Source organism: Trachemys scripta, chromosome 9 (assembly GCF_013100865.1).
Source record: "Trachemys scripta elegans isolate TJP31775 chromosome 9, CAS_Tse_1.0, whole genome shotgun sequence".
NCBI classification, from domain to species: domain Eukaryota; kingdom Metazoa; phylum Chordata; order Testudines; family Emydidae; genus Trachemys; species Trachemys scripta.
In genome coordinates, this window is record NC_048306.1 from 81,295,314 (window position 1) to 81,309,683 (window position 14,370).

A 14,370-nucleotide genomic window follows, 5' to 3' on the forward strand; every position below is an offset into this window, starting at 1 on the left:
CTGAGAAACAAGCACTGACTGGTGGGATTGCATTGGCTTACAGTTTTGGGATGATGAGCAGTGGCTGCAGACCTTCTGGATGTGCAAGGAAACATTGCTGGATCTGTGTGCTGAATGCAACACAGCCTTCCAGCGCAGGGACACCAAAATGAGAGCCACACTGACACTTGCGAAGTGAGTTGCAGTTGCATTGTGGAAACTTGCATTGCCAGATTGCTACCTTTCCATTGGGAATCAATTTGGAGTTGGGAAATCCACTACTGGGGTGGAGGGTGGGGGCCATTGTCATCCAAGTGTGTGGGACTATGCAGGGCTGTGACTCTGTGCAATATGCAGGACATAATGGATGGTTTAGCAGCAATGGGAGTCCCAAACTGCAGTGGGGAGATAAATGGCACGCATATCCCTATTTTAGCACCAGACCACCCTACCACAGAGTATGTCAACAGAAAGGGCTACTTTTCTATGGTAATGCAAGCGCTGGTGGATCACCAGGGAAGCTTTACTGACATCAATATGGGCTGGTCAGTGAAGGTGCATGACACATGAATCTTTAAGAACACAGGACTGTTGAGAAAGCTGCAAGCAGTAACTTTCTTTCCCGACTGGTGAATTACCATTGGGAATGTTGAAATGACAATAGCGATGCTGGGAGACCCAGCCTACTCCTTGCTTCCATGGCTCATGAAGCTGTATGCTGGCTACCTCAGTAGCACCAAGCGCTTCAAGTAAAGGCTCAGCAAGTGTAGAATGACAGTTTAATGTGCCTTGGTGTTGTTTACTTACAGGATTGGATCTCAGTGAGAAAAAATGTCCCAATGGTTATAGCTGCCTGCTGTGTCCTACATTGTATGTGTGAAGCATAAGAATGACCATACTGGGTCAGACCAAAGGTCCATCAAGCCCAGTATCCTGTCTTCCTACAGTGGCCAATGCCAGGTGCCCTTGAGGGAATGAATAGAACAGGTAATCATCAAGTGATCCATTCCCTGTTGCCCATTTCCAGCTTCTGGAAAACAGAGGCTAGTGACACCATCCCTGCCCATCCTGGCTAATAGCCATTGATGAACCTATCCTCCATGAACTTATCTAGTTCTATTTTGAACCCTGTTATAGTCTTGGCCTTCACAACATCCTCTGGCAAGGAGTTCCAGAGGTTGACTGCGTTGTGTGGAAAAAACACTTCCTTTTGTTTATTTTAAACCTGCTACTTATTAATTTCATTTGGTGGCCCCTAGTTCTTGTGTTATGTGAAGGAGTAAATAACACTTCCTTATTTACTTCTCCACACCAGTCATGATTTTATATACCTCTATTGTATCCCCCATTAGTTGTCTCTTTTCCAAGCTGAAAAGCCCCATTCTTATTAATCTCTCCTCATACGGAAGCCATTCCGTGGCCCTAATATTTGTTGCCCCTTTCTGAACCTTTTCCAAGTCCAATATATCTTTTTTGAGATGAAGCAACCGCATCTGCACACAGTATTCAAGATATGGGCATCCTGTAGATTTATATAGAGGCAATATGATATTTTCTGTCTTATCTAGCCCTTTCTTAATGAGTTCCAACATTCTGTTCACTTTTTGACTGCCGCTGCACATTGAGTGGATGTTTTCAGAGAATGATCCACAGTGACTCCAAGATCTTTTTTTTGAGTGGTAACAGCTAATTTAGACCCTATCATTTTATATGTATAGTTGGGATTATGTTTTCCAATATGCATTACTTTGCATTTATCGGCATTGAATTTCATCTACTATTTTGTTGTCCAGTCACCCAGTTTTGAGAGATCCTTTTGTAGCTCTTCTTAGTCTGCCTGGGACTTAACTATCTTGAGTAGTTTTGTATCATCTGCAAATTTTGCCACCTCATTGTTTACTCCCTTTTCCAGATCATTTATGAATATGTTGAATAGGACTGGGCCCAGTACAGACCCCTGGGAGACACCACTATTTGCCTCTCTCCATTCTGAAAACTGACCATTTATTCCTACCCTTTGTTTCCTATCTTTTAACCAATTATCAATCCGTGAGAGAACCTTCCCTCCTATCCCATGACTGCTTACTTTACTTAAGAGCCTTTGGTAAGGGACTTTGTCAATGGCTTTCTGAAAATCTAAATACACAATATCCACTGGATCCCCCTTGTTCACATGCTTGTTGACCCCCCCTCAAAGAATCCTAGTAGATTGGTGAGGCATGATTTCCCTTTACAAAACCCATGTTGACTCTTCCCAAACAAATTATGTTCATCTATGTGTCTTACAATTTTGTTCTTTACTATAGTTTCAACCAGTTTGCCTGGTACTGAAGTCAGGGTTACTGGCCTATAATTAACGGGGTCACCTCTGGAGCCCTTTTTAAAAATTGGTGTTACATTATCTATCCTCCAGTCGTTTGGTACAGAAACTGATTTAAATGATAGATTACAGGCGACAGTAATCCTGCAATTTCACATTTGAGTTCCTTCAGAACTCTTGGGTGAATATCCGATGGTATTCACCCAAGTAAAGGGGGAAAAGTTTCTGCCAGGCTGGAGGTGGAGTGCCTGACAGCTGAATTTAAACAGACAGATACAAGAGCTATTAGAAGAGCTCAATGCAGAGCTATACATCTCAGGGGGACTTTGAAGGACCATTTTGATAGTGAACCTGAGTAGTGTGTGTTGCTGTAGTGCTTTTTTGCAGCCCGGTATGAATCTTTTAGTAATTGCTGTTGTCAAGGCTGTATCCCCACTTTGAACTTTAGGGTACAAAATGTGGGGGCCTGCATGAAGACTTCTAAGCTTAACTACCAGCTTAGCTCTGGTCCGCTGCCACCATCTCAAGCTAATTCCCTTCCCTAGGAAGCCTTGAGAAACCTTTCACCAATTCCCTGGTGAATACAGATCCAAACCCCTTGGATCTTAAAACAAGGAGAAATTAACCATTCCCCTCCTTCCTCCCACCAACTCCTGGTGAATACAGATCCAATCCCCTTGGATCTAAAAACAAGGAAAAATCAATCAGGTTCTTAAAAAGAAGGCTTTTCATTAAAGAAAAAGGTAAAAATCATCTCAGTAAAATCAGTATGGAAAATAACTTTACAGGGTAATCAAACTTAAAGAGCTCAGAGGACTCCCCTCTAGTCTTAGGTTCAAAGTACAGCAAACAAAGATAAACACTCTAGTAAAAGGTACATTTACAAGTTGAGAAAACAAAGTAAAACTAAGACGCCTTGCCTGGCTATTTACTTACAAGTTTGAAATAGGAGAGACTTGTTTAGAAAGATGTGGAGAACCTGGATTGATGTCTGGTCCCGCTCAGTCCCAAGAGTGAACCAACTCCTAAACAAAGAGCACAAACAAAAGCCTCCCCCTCCCCCGTCCCCCAAGATTTGAAAGTATCTTGTCCCCTTATTGGTCCTTTGGGTCAGATGCCAGCTAGGTTACCTGAGCTTCTTAACCCTTTACAGGGAAAAGGATTTTGGAGTCTCTGGCCAGGAGGGATTTTATAGTACTGTACACAGGACAGCTGTTACCCCCTTCCCTTTATAGTCGTGACAGCTGTGTATGTAGGAATATAGCATTTTCAATGCACCTATTACTATTGTCTGTGAATGATGTTATGGGTTCTATGACAAAGTGAAGTAACAGGAAATTGGTGGGTTGCTCACCACCAGACAGCATATGTTGTGAACTAATAAAGATAAATTTTGTTCCAAAAAAATAGCATTTGATTCTGTAACATGAAGCAGGCAATTAAAAACTATTTAAAACTTAATAAATTAATGGAATAGAACTTATGAAGGAGAAAGAACACTTATTTCCATTTCAGGAACACATATACCAACCATGGCATTCACAGGTCAGTGTATGTGAAATTGTGATTGTCTTTAATGTTCGCCAGGAGTGGTAGGGGTAGTGCACTGACCCCTGATGCCCCAGGGAATGTTGAGAGGAGGTATATGGAGGTCCCAATATTGAGTTCTGTATGGGCTGCAGAGAGAGTTGAGCATGGGTTTGTTGAACCTGCAGATCTACCGGAGTGTGCAGCATCTCTGTTTGCTGTCTGAGAAGTGCAAGCATCTCCTGCTACTCGTCCCTCTCCTTTTCCTGTTCCTTTTGTCTCTCCACTCTATCCTTCTCCTTGCTATCTGCAAGGGTGATCCTCCAGGCCTTGCGCTCATTCTCTGATGCAACACTGGCTTGCAGGATCTCCTGGAATGTGTCATCTAGAGTCTTTTCTTTCTCCTTATCTGGCTCAGTTGTTCTGCGGGTGCAGAAGGAGAGACCCTGAAGGCCACAATGGCAGAGGCTGTACCATTGTGAGAGTATTCATGATGGAAATTTAAACTTAAGATACTGAATTCACTCCCCTTGCTCCCCAATTGCTCCTATGTTCGCATTTCTGCTTGGGATTGATAGTCACAGCACCAGCCATGGTGAGTGTGGCCCTCAGGGCGGTTGGGGAAATTAAGAGGGAATAGCTTGCTGGCATGATTATAGTTGTATAGGGCAATGAACTGAATACTGGCACCATTTTCCACAGGAGATGGTGATTTTAGCTGACATTTCATTCCTGAGGCTAACAGGCAGAGAGAGCAGAGCTCCTGCTGGCATCCCGATGCTGCCTGGGTCCATATGCTGTTAGCCTATGTATTGCAATGGTGCCTGTTGAAGTAATCGCTGAGCAGTGTGGGAAAGTGTCCTACAGCAGCTGAAGAAATAAGGCAGCCGTCCCCAGAAACTGTCAGCAGAGGATTGCAGAGTACCTCCATGATAGTTTCATCGAGATCTTTATGGAGGATTCATGGGACATCCTGGTACCTCTAAACAAAGTGCTCCGCGTGACCCCCCCCCCGCCTAACTCTAGAGGGGAATGAAAAGCAGATAGGAAATCTGCCTCTCTTGGTTGTTCCACTACCTCTTCTAGTGCAAGTAAAAAGAGAAAATCAAGAGAAATGTCTTGCTACGTTGGAGGTTCATCTGTTGTGAATTCATAAATACATGATGATAATTTTGCTCTTGGATTGTGAAGGAGAAAGTTAATGCTGGAAAACCAAACTTATTCAGTAGTTCAAAGTTCTCCACCATTAGAGGCATCATATTTATTCTAAACACAATATGATTTTCAGAACATGTGTGTCACAAGTGCTCTAAAATGTAATGAAACTTTAAGGTTAGACTTGCTCCACAGTTTGTCTCCTATTTTCCTCAGCCTCTCACTTCACTTATACCCAATCTTTCCCATTTCTAGGCCTTAAAACAGTTGGGGGTTAGGACATTTCTCATTTGTACCTTCCCATTTTTCTGGAGCTGTGTTTTTATTTTATATGTGCATTATAGTACTGGTGGTAATCAATACACATAAGCGTTTGATTAGGTATCTCTCAGTAGTTTGTGTTTTTAGTGCCCCGTTTGTGTTCTGTGTAAATATCCTGTGAAATTATCCCACAACATACTTTGTGTATAATTAAGCTGAAAAGTAGAATTTCTGCAAAGAGCTTTCAACAATTTCATGTGGCAATTGTGTTGTATAGTACTACTTTCCTGCAGAGAAGATTTCCATGGAGATGACATTTTTATTGTTGTCTTCATTATAAACATCCTGTTATTAGTCGTCTGCTTGCCTCACCCATGTGTGGGGGTCGGGGAACGCAAGCTGTATCAGTCAGACAATGTTTGTGGGTCTCTCATTGGAACTGTAAAACTAAAATGGTAACAATCAATCACAGAACTTAATGAGTTAGAAGAGGCATAGTAAACGAAGAAACAATAGCTTTTGTAAGGAAAACCTTTGTCAAAATTATTTAAATTAATAATTGTTACAAACGTAGTGTGACTACATTAGTTTGAATTCTTAAACATTGGCTTTTTTTCTTGTGCCATGTTTTGCCATTTAGATGTCTGTATGCCCATAAGACTGGTACTTAAACATCTAACTGACTTAAATTGCAATTGCAATTACTTGCACATATAAAATTGTGGGTGCAAGAACAGAGGTGCCAGTTAAGTTGGGGCTGAAAAGGTGAGCCCTCTAGATATAGCCAGCGCATTTGATTCTTTGGCTAGTGTTTCTTGTGATAGGCCCCAAAATGGGAGGGATCCCTAGTCAAACAGGTCACATTTTACATTAGAGAAACCAATCAATTCAAACTCTACTGAACAAAGTACTGCGGAAGACACCTGTTTAGGGCATGAACTAGGTGGCACGTCTCTTCCATGTTTAATTTCTATGACTCTGTGAAGGAGTTAGTTTTAGCATTACCTGTGATGATCTTTAAGATCAAGGCTACATTCTCAAGTGAGAGTATCTTAAAGGCAATGATGTGTAAGCCTGATGTCTTGGCTTTATCAGATCCCATTTTTGGTTGGCAGATTCTGAATATTTTTTTGTGGTAAGTCAAGCCTTTTTTCTTTCATCCCCAGTCAATTACATTGTGAGGGGACACTGCTACCTGGTATCCAATTCTGTTTATGATGATATAGCAGATACCCATTTTACGGGATAGAAAATATTCTTACAGCAATTCAGTATAGTGTTGATGATTATTTGACCTTTGAATTAGTACTGATACAGTGACCCAGGACTGATAATAGGGGTGATTATGCTGCTAGAAATGCCACCTTTTGGAAGAGGTGTAAATCTGAGATTCTGATCTCTTGTGGATATTGAAAAGATTCAATGGCAAGAATAGGTATGTTACTCTCCGTATACTGGACTAATTCCAAATTTGAAATAACATTTTCTACATTTCCTTTGTAGTTTTTTCTGGATAGAGTATTCACTTCCTTACTGATTGTGTTACTTTGTGCTATTAAACAGTTGCTGTACTTCATGCCAGAGGTAGATTAAGGGATCTTTTGTTTTTAAAGGACTTTTAATTCTACAGGACGAAAAGTATTATATAAAATGAAGCAGTTGTACATTATAAAAAAAGCGCTCAATACATTTTGAAAGTTTCCAGTTATGAGATATTTAAATAGGTGTACACAGCAGTAGAAATTCATGGGAACTTGAATTCCTGTTTTTCTTAAATGTGCTATACCTTCAGCATATGCACTTGATATACCTTTAATAATAAATAAAATATTTTAAAAATTCTTTGCATATAAGAAATATGGAATTAAATCATGAGAATTATTTTGGTTATGATGCTTAACGGATGTGTGTTGTAAAGATAACTTATTTTCTAGTTGAATATTCCAGTAATACTGTACACTTTATTATGGAGCAATGGGCATTGAGGTGAAAGTAAACACAGAATATTACACTTGGCAACTAAGACCCTGAACCTGCAAGTGACTGTACAAGTACCCTTGTGTGGAGTCACGGGTAGGATTGAGGCCTACATTTGCAGGTTTTTCTTTAAAGGGTAGTTCTACTCTAAAAAATGTTTTCTGTCAGCCCTCTGTGCTCAACCTGGGATCTCAGACACAAGACACAAAACTGGCTTTGTTGTTCTGGGACATCACCGTAGTAAAGTCTGCCCTTCATTAACAAATTAAACTCTGTGACACCTGTGCAACCTTTTTAACATCAGTGGGTTTGCACAGGTGCAACTGATTGGAATTTAGGAAATCATTCAGATGTACAAGAAGGAATACAATTTAGCTCATTCTTGAGCACTGAATTGACCTTGCATTGCTTAATATTATGGAGTAGGTTTGTTGAGTAGGATGGTCTCATGTTTTAACAATCATTTTCATACTTTGTCAACAAATGATTCCTTTTTAATTTATCTTTTGCTTTGCCAGACATGTTTTTTTATTTTAATTGAGAGAAGATTATGGACAAAACAGCTGGACTGTATATGAGAAATCTGATGTGTAATGTTAATTAAAAAATTATAATTGATAAGTTTGAATACTGTATGTTTTGCATAGGTCACGATCAAGACCACATCAACGTTCCTATAGTCGAAGCAGTGAAAGATCCAGTCATAGAAGAACTCATAGCAGATCTCGTGAAAGAGAACGACGTAAAGGCAGAGATAAAGAAAAAATAAAAGAGAAGGAGAGGAGCAGAGGGAAAGAGAAGGAGTTGTATACCACCAAGCATGGGTAAGTGTAATGACAAATCAAATCAAAACTAATTCATTACTACGGTGAATGAAAACATATTCAATATTACTTTTTATTTATGTGGCCATCAACTGTCTAGGCAACATTTGTACTAAGTGAAGTGTACTTTTCCTTTTTAAATCCTCAAACCATGTGGTTCTCCTAAGAAACTGAGCGGTATGGGCAACACCTTAATTTAGTGATCTTTCACTGTTCTCTCCATAGATATGCAGGAACTTGAGAAATCAGTGTAGATTAGAGTTTAATTTTGTTATTTTAAAGAAATATATGAAAGAAAGGGCTGTAAAGTTTGAGCAGAGATCATATTTACCATAACCATCTGTTTCTAATCACTTATACTTCCCAATAAGTTTGATAAGTAATGGGAGAAGACAAACACTTGAGCTAACTTTGAAGTGCTACTTCTCTGTTCATTAACTCTGCTGGAACTCATTGTATTCTTCTATCTAGATGACGAGTTGCTCCCTTCCTAAATTTGGTTAGTTTTGGGAAAATAGCTAAATAACTTGCTTTTGTCTGATGTTTATTCTGAGGCTGTAGTTTAGATATTTGTAATATTGTTGATCCAGCCTGGTTATTTCTGCATAGCATGATTTGGTAAGTGCTTATACAAGCATGTGTAAGAATAATCCAGGTGGCGCTGAAGAGGACAAGATTGTGGCTGCAATGAGGTGAGCAGTAGACAGACTGTTGATTTCCTGGAATTGGGTCCTTTAAATTAAATTTTTAGCTTCAGTAGGACAACTGGGTCCATCAATCTAAGGTTTAGATCTGCATAAAATTCTTTAACAAAATAACTTTGTTTCAGTTTTGCAGTAATTCATAGGGAAGCTTATTGCTCTTTTTCTTGCTAACTAGGATATCAAAAGTCAAATTTTGGTATCGCACTTATAAACTTTGGCCTGAAAAATCCTCAGTGAAAATTATTTAAAGTGACAAAGCTTTGGGGAGAATGTTCAACATTGTTCAAGACAATAAAACTACAATCCAATATAATTGTGTAATTTTTTTCTAATAAAGATGAGTAAAAATATAGCTCGCCGTGTAGTTCACGCTGTTTCCAAACATCCCATTTATTCTACCTCATTGAGGTAAGGAGCTATTTGAATCCCTCTCTAATTGCATATGTAAAGATAGAAGTGGGTGTTGGGAGTCCAGATTTTCTTATCACAAGCATTTTGCCAAAACCGAACCTATCAACCTGAAATTTCTTTTATTCCTTTGCCAGAAGGAAAGTTTGGGAATAAATGGACAAAGGTGTTCATATGAAAATTGAGCAAGGGTGGGGGGTTGGAAGCCCTACCCCTTTTGCCTATGTCTGTTCTTGTAATCCTGGGAAGGCAAACTTTTTTAATGGTGACTGTCAATCAGGGCAGCAAGCTGGGGTGACACTATTGCAACCACATCCTCTCCCTTGGCCATCAGTCATTATGGTCATCAGTGATATTGGTGAATGAGGAGGCTAGTTTATATGGTCTCTATAACAGCTACCACAGCAATGCTGTGGGATCATCAGCTCCTCCTCATGCACTTTATGAACAAATTGTTGGACTGCAAGGGATCAAGGAAGTTGTCTTCCCTTTGTTCGCTCTCTGACCACCAAAGGCCAGCCCAGATACAATGCGAGACCAATTTATGAAGGTGGCAGTATTGAAACTTGAGTTCTATTAGAGTAATATGGGTTGTTGAGTTTCAATTGTAGTTTTGGTTACGGGGACATGTGACATACATTGGGTTAGAGGGGTCAGACTATTGTAATATATTCTGGTTTATGTGGTATTTTATCTATTGAAATGAAATAGAAGCCATCACAAATGGTCCAATCATCATAAGTTGTTGTGTTTGGCACGACGTTTTAGTGGGTAAGATGTGAAAATTGATCTTTTACAGGCATCAGATAACTAAACTGCCTATATTATATCTTGTTTTAGCTTTGTGAAGGAGACATAATCAGCTGGTGAGATACCTTCAATAAGGAAATATTACTTTCTCCCCCTTAATGATAGTTCAGCTTGTTTCTTTTGTCTAGTTCTGTATTATGTGGTTGTGTATTTCAAGGGAGGTTGTCCCAAGGCAATTTGTCGAGTCAGATTGGCCCAGACTATAGAAAAATTTGGAAATTAATGAACGTAGCGGTAAGTGGAATGGCTAAAACTACATCAATATCAGTGCTTCCAATTTACGTAGGTTTTTTTGGTTGGTCATATGGGTAGAATGCAGAATTAAATGTAGATTATTAATGAATTATTGACGCTTTTTATTGTTAACTTGCTATATATCAAATATTGAACAAAAGATGAAATTACTGAATTTTTAGAACAGGTTCTATAGCATTCCAAAAAATATAAACAAATGTATAATTCTTTTTCAGAGCTGGGTGCAACTAGTAGATTAAAGAAATGCATGCAAGTACACCTCTACCTCGATATAACACTGTCCTTGGGAGCCAAATGTCTTACTGCGTTATAGGTGAAACCGCATTATATCAAACTTGCTTTGATCCACTGGAGTGCACAGCCCCGCCCCCCCCCCCGCGGAGCACTGCTTTACCGCATTATATCTGAATTCATGTTCTATCGGGTCGCATTATATTGGGGTAGACGTGTATTCCACTGGAGTCTATTGCATATATTAGATGTGTTTGAGTATCCTTGCAGAAGATATGTGACCCCTACTCGAGCTTACATTTGATCTCTTTTTTTGTAAATACATTTGATAGTGTTTATAATTTTACAGTTTTTATTTGCGTAACTACTAACATGTTTATAGTGTGAGTTTGGGTATGTTTAAGAAAATAAGTTTTGAACATATTGACTTGCTTTCCTAAAAGCACAGTATTTAAAAATTCTGGTCCCTGGCTGTAATCTACTTATATAAATGAAATAACTATTTACTTTTCCATTGTTTGGGAAAGTCCTTCATTTTAGCTAGCTTTGCATACACACATATATATTCATCAATTAAAACAAACGAACTACTCAATATGATAATTTTCTAACATATAAAAATGTTTAAGGAGAAAAATTAGAGGGAAAACTGATGAAGAGAAGGAAATATTGTTCTTTGTTGTGAGTACAACAATAGTGAAAATTTTCCATATTTTATATCTTCAGACAGTTGCCTGCTTGGTTTCATCCGTAACTTGTGGTATAGCTATATCATCAGTACTGCACCTGGCTGGGTCAATGAAATGCCCAATACGATTTACTAAATCAAATGTATTTTTGCTTTTAAATAATCCGTACCTATCAATCAGGTTTTTGTAGGTTTCAAGGGATGGCAGTTTCTTAGGGCTTGTGTCCACTTACTGGTGGATTGACACTGTGGCGATTGATCCACTGGGGGTCGATTTAGCAGGTCTAATGAAAACCCAGTAAATCAACTGCCAATCACTCTCCTGTCGACTCCGGTACTCCACCGGAACAAGAAGCGTAAGGTAAGTCAACGGGAGAGTTTCTTCCATCAACCCAGCGTGATGTAGGCACTGCAATAAGTCGACCTAAGATACGTCGACTCCTGCTATGTTATTCTCGTAGCTGGAGTTGCAAAACTTACATTGTCTTTACCCCGTAGTGTAGACCTGCCCTTATTGTCCCTGATTCATACTCCCAAACTTCAATTTGGGTCTCTGTTTAAACAAGTTTAATGAAACCCCATATCTCCTGACCTACCTAGCTATATAGAGCATAGTTTTCTTACATTTGTCTTCAAAGCGAAGGAAACTGATCATGTATTGAATGTGTTCCATAAGGTCTCTACTGGTTCTGGATTCTTCCTGAAAGGTTAAATGGAAATTTGGAATGTAGTGTTCTCGGTTGTGTATATGATCTCTCATATTCATATATGTATTTCACAATTTCCTCCTTAGTTAGTTATAGGGTTTTGAACATGCCAGAAATTTACTCAAGGTCCTTTGTGATTATGCTCAAAACATGTGTGAAGTATCTGTTGACTGTGTAAAATACTGGGCTAGCTATTCATATATATTTTTTTTCTTTGCACTAATGTACTTAGATTTCTGAAATAGTTTGTCCTTGGCCACACTTGTAGTTAACTAATATGCAGCATCAATTTATCTGCTCCTGTTGCTGACCTCCATTGTTAGCGATCAGTAATTTTCATAATGTAGACAAGGTGTTAGAGGTGTTTGCTCTCCTTCCAATGAGTCATTAAATTGAGATGTCTTCTGCCTGTTTCTGGTGCCTGTCCAGCTGCAAGTTAAAGATATCATGATGCTTCTGAAAAACTGGAGGGCTAGCTTTAGTCTTCTGGCCAGCATTCTCTCTTTCATTGCAAGGTTCTTTTGTCTCAAGCTGTGCATGACCCATTACTGAGCACATAATGGTTGCCGGACTCCTTGTAGCAAGCACATTATAAAGCACTTTGGACTATATTAATGTGGTTTTACTAAAATACTTCCTAACTTTATAGACTATAATAAGGATCAATATAAGGTAACTTTGGAGGCAATAGTCGCAAGTGTCTAAAATTTTCTGGAAGCAAATACATTCTTTATCAGCCCATCTTCCTTTACATTTTGACTTACTTGTTAAACCACATGGTTATGCTAATCTGAAAAGAAATTATCATTTTTATGACTTCTCTTTTTCCTGATCATTGTAATATTTTATACTATTTATGTTAATGAATAGAAACAGTTAGTGACATTAGTCCATTTTTCTCAGAGATCATGTACTGTCTGGTGGTCTTTGTAACACAGATTTCATACTGTTTAACAATACTTAAAAGTATTAATAGACTACAAAATGAAATTTACCCAGGATGCTCTTGATGTAATTCATCCTTCATATACCTTTTTAAGAAGGATAGGTTTGTCAGTTTAATCAAACAGTGATCAAAGAATATCTATACAGGGAATATGGATCTGAGAAGCTTTTGCCTTTTCCAGCTATTTGTCATTTTGAAGACTTAGATTGCTATCAGCAACATGTTAATATTGTTTAGTAATGGCTTTGCAAACCAGCATACTTGAATGAACAAGGAAAGGATATACTACAAAGCTATTTGCATGACACAATGGCTGTTTAATGTGGAGATCTGTAGAAAATTACACTGTCTGTTTCATGAGTTAAATCTAATTGAGAAGTATAGTAGCTTAAGAAATAGCTTAATATAAGATGGATACTCCTTGGGAAAAGATTTTAAGTGAATGATTATTTATCCATGGACTGTTCTAGACCTTGTGAGTAGAAAATTTGGTAAAATTTCTGATTCTGATCCTTAAGAGCATACCTGAAAGCAGAGATAAAAATGCATATGTCTAAAAATAAAATGTTTTCTGTCCCTCTGAGCCCAGTGTGCTCCAGGAAAATGAGATATTCAATAGCTTTGTTATTGGATGATGGATCTTCCTGAGGCCTTTCATATTTTCTTTTTTTTGTGCTGTTTTTTGTAGTGGTTGGTGAATATGAAAAACAAAGGCCAAGGCTTTCAACTTGTCATCCCATGCTGATAGATGGAACTTCCAGTAGGAGAAAGGAGATGATACAACATCAACATTGAGAAAGCTTTTTGCCTTTAGCATTGTCTTATGAGACAACAGCAGTGCTTTGTCCTCTGGCATTCCCATTTGTTTTCCTTATAGCAGCATTGAAACTCCATTACAGTTTTATCCTCTCTTGTTAGGTTTCTGTGGTGAGCACTAATACAGAATTTTTGTCTATTGGTGGTTTTGCAGATGTTTGTCAGTGTTGTCCATCATAAGCTGGTGGTAACAGGTCTTCTATGACTTTGTTGCTGTTTGTTGGGTAATATCTGTTATGAGCGGGTAATGGCATTAGGAGTTTTATCTGAGCTATAGCTGTTCTTTGGCATCAGTTGCTGGAAGATGTTATCTATTTTCCTTTTTTCTGGCATACTCTGCTATAAATAATAGTGGTGGTGGTGTTTGTTTCAGCTTATTTAGAATTTTCATATTTTTTAACAAATAAAAAAAAGCTTCTGTTGATTCCAATGAAAAGCGGAAGGGACCTACCTATAGGGACCTGATGGGAGGCTGCACAGAAGGGTCCCAATGTAAATTGCAGATCCCACAGAGCGAAGCCAATTATTATATTGTCTACACAAAGACCAAAAGTGAAGTCAGTGTATGTATGCCTCTAGGAACTCTTACAGTGGGGCCAGTGACCCTGTGACCTCCATAGCTGAAACAGAAGCCTTATGTACTATACTTGAAGAGCAAGGACCAGACTTAGCTTTCAGTTTATACCAGTGTAAATTTGGAATAAACTCCAATGATGGCAGTGAAGTTAGTGTAAATTTATATTAGTGTAACTGAACTCATAA

General features: G+C 38.7%; 1 protein-coding gene across 2 annotated transcripts in view; it reads left to right on the top strand.

Moving 5' to 3' along the window:
* The window catches only part of RSRC1 (arginine and serine rich coiled-coil 1), a 344,188-nt gene that overhangs the window by 62,484 nt on the left and 267,334 nt on the right, over positions 1-14,370 (top strand). For both annotated transcript variants that reach the window (XM_034781218.1, XM_034781219.1), the window contains exon 4: positions 7,867-8,043. In XM_034781218.1, the coding sequence (XP_034637109.1) occupies positions 7,867-8,043 (177 nt within the window). The remainder of the gene's footprint in view (positions 1-7,866; positions 8,044-14,370) is intronic.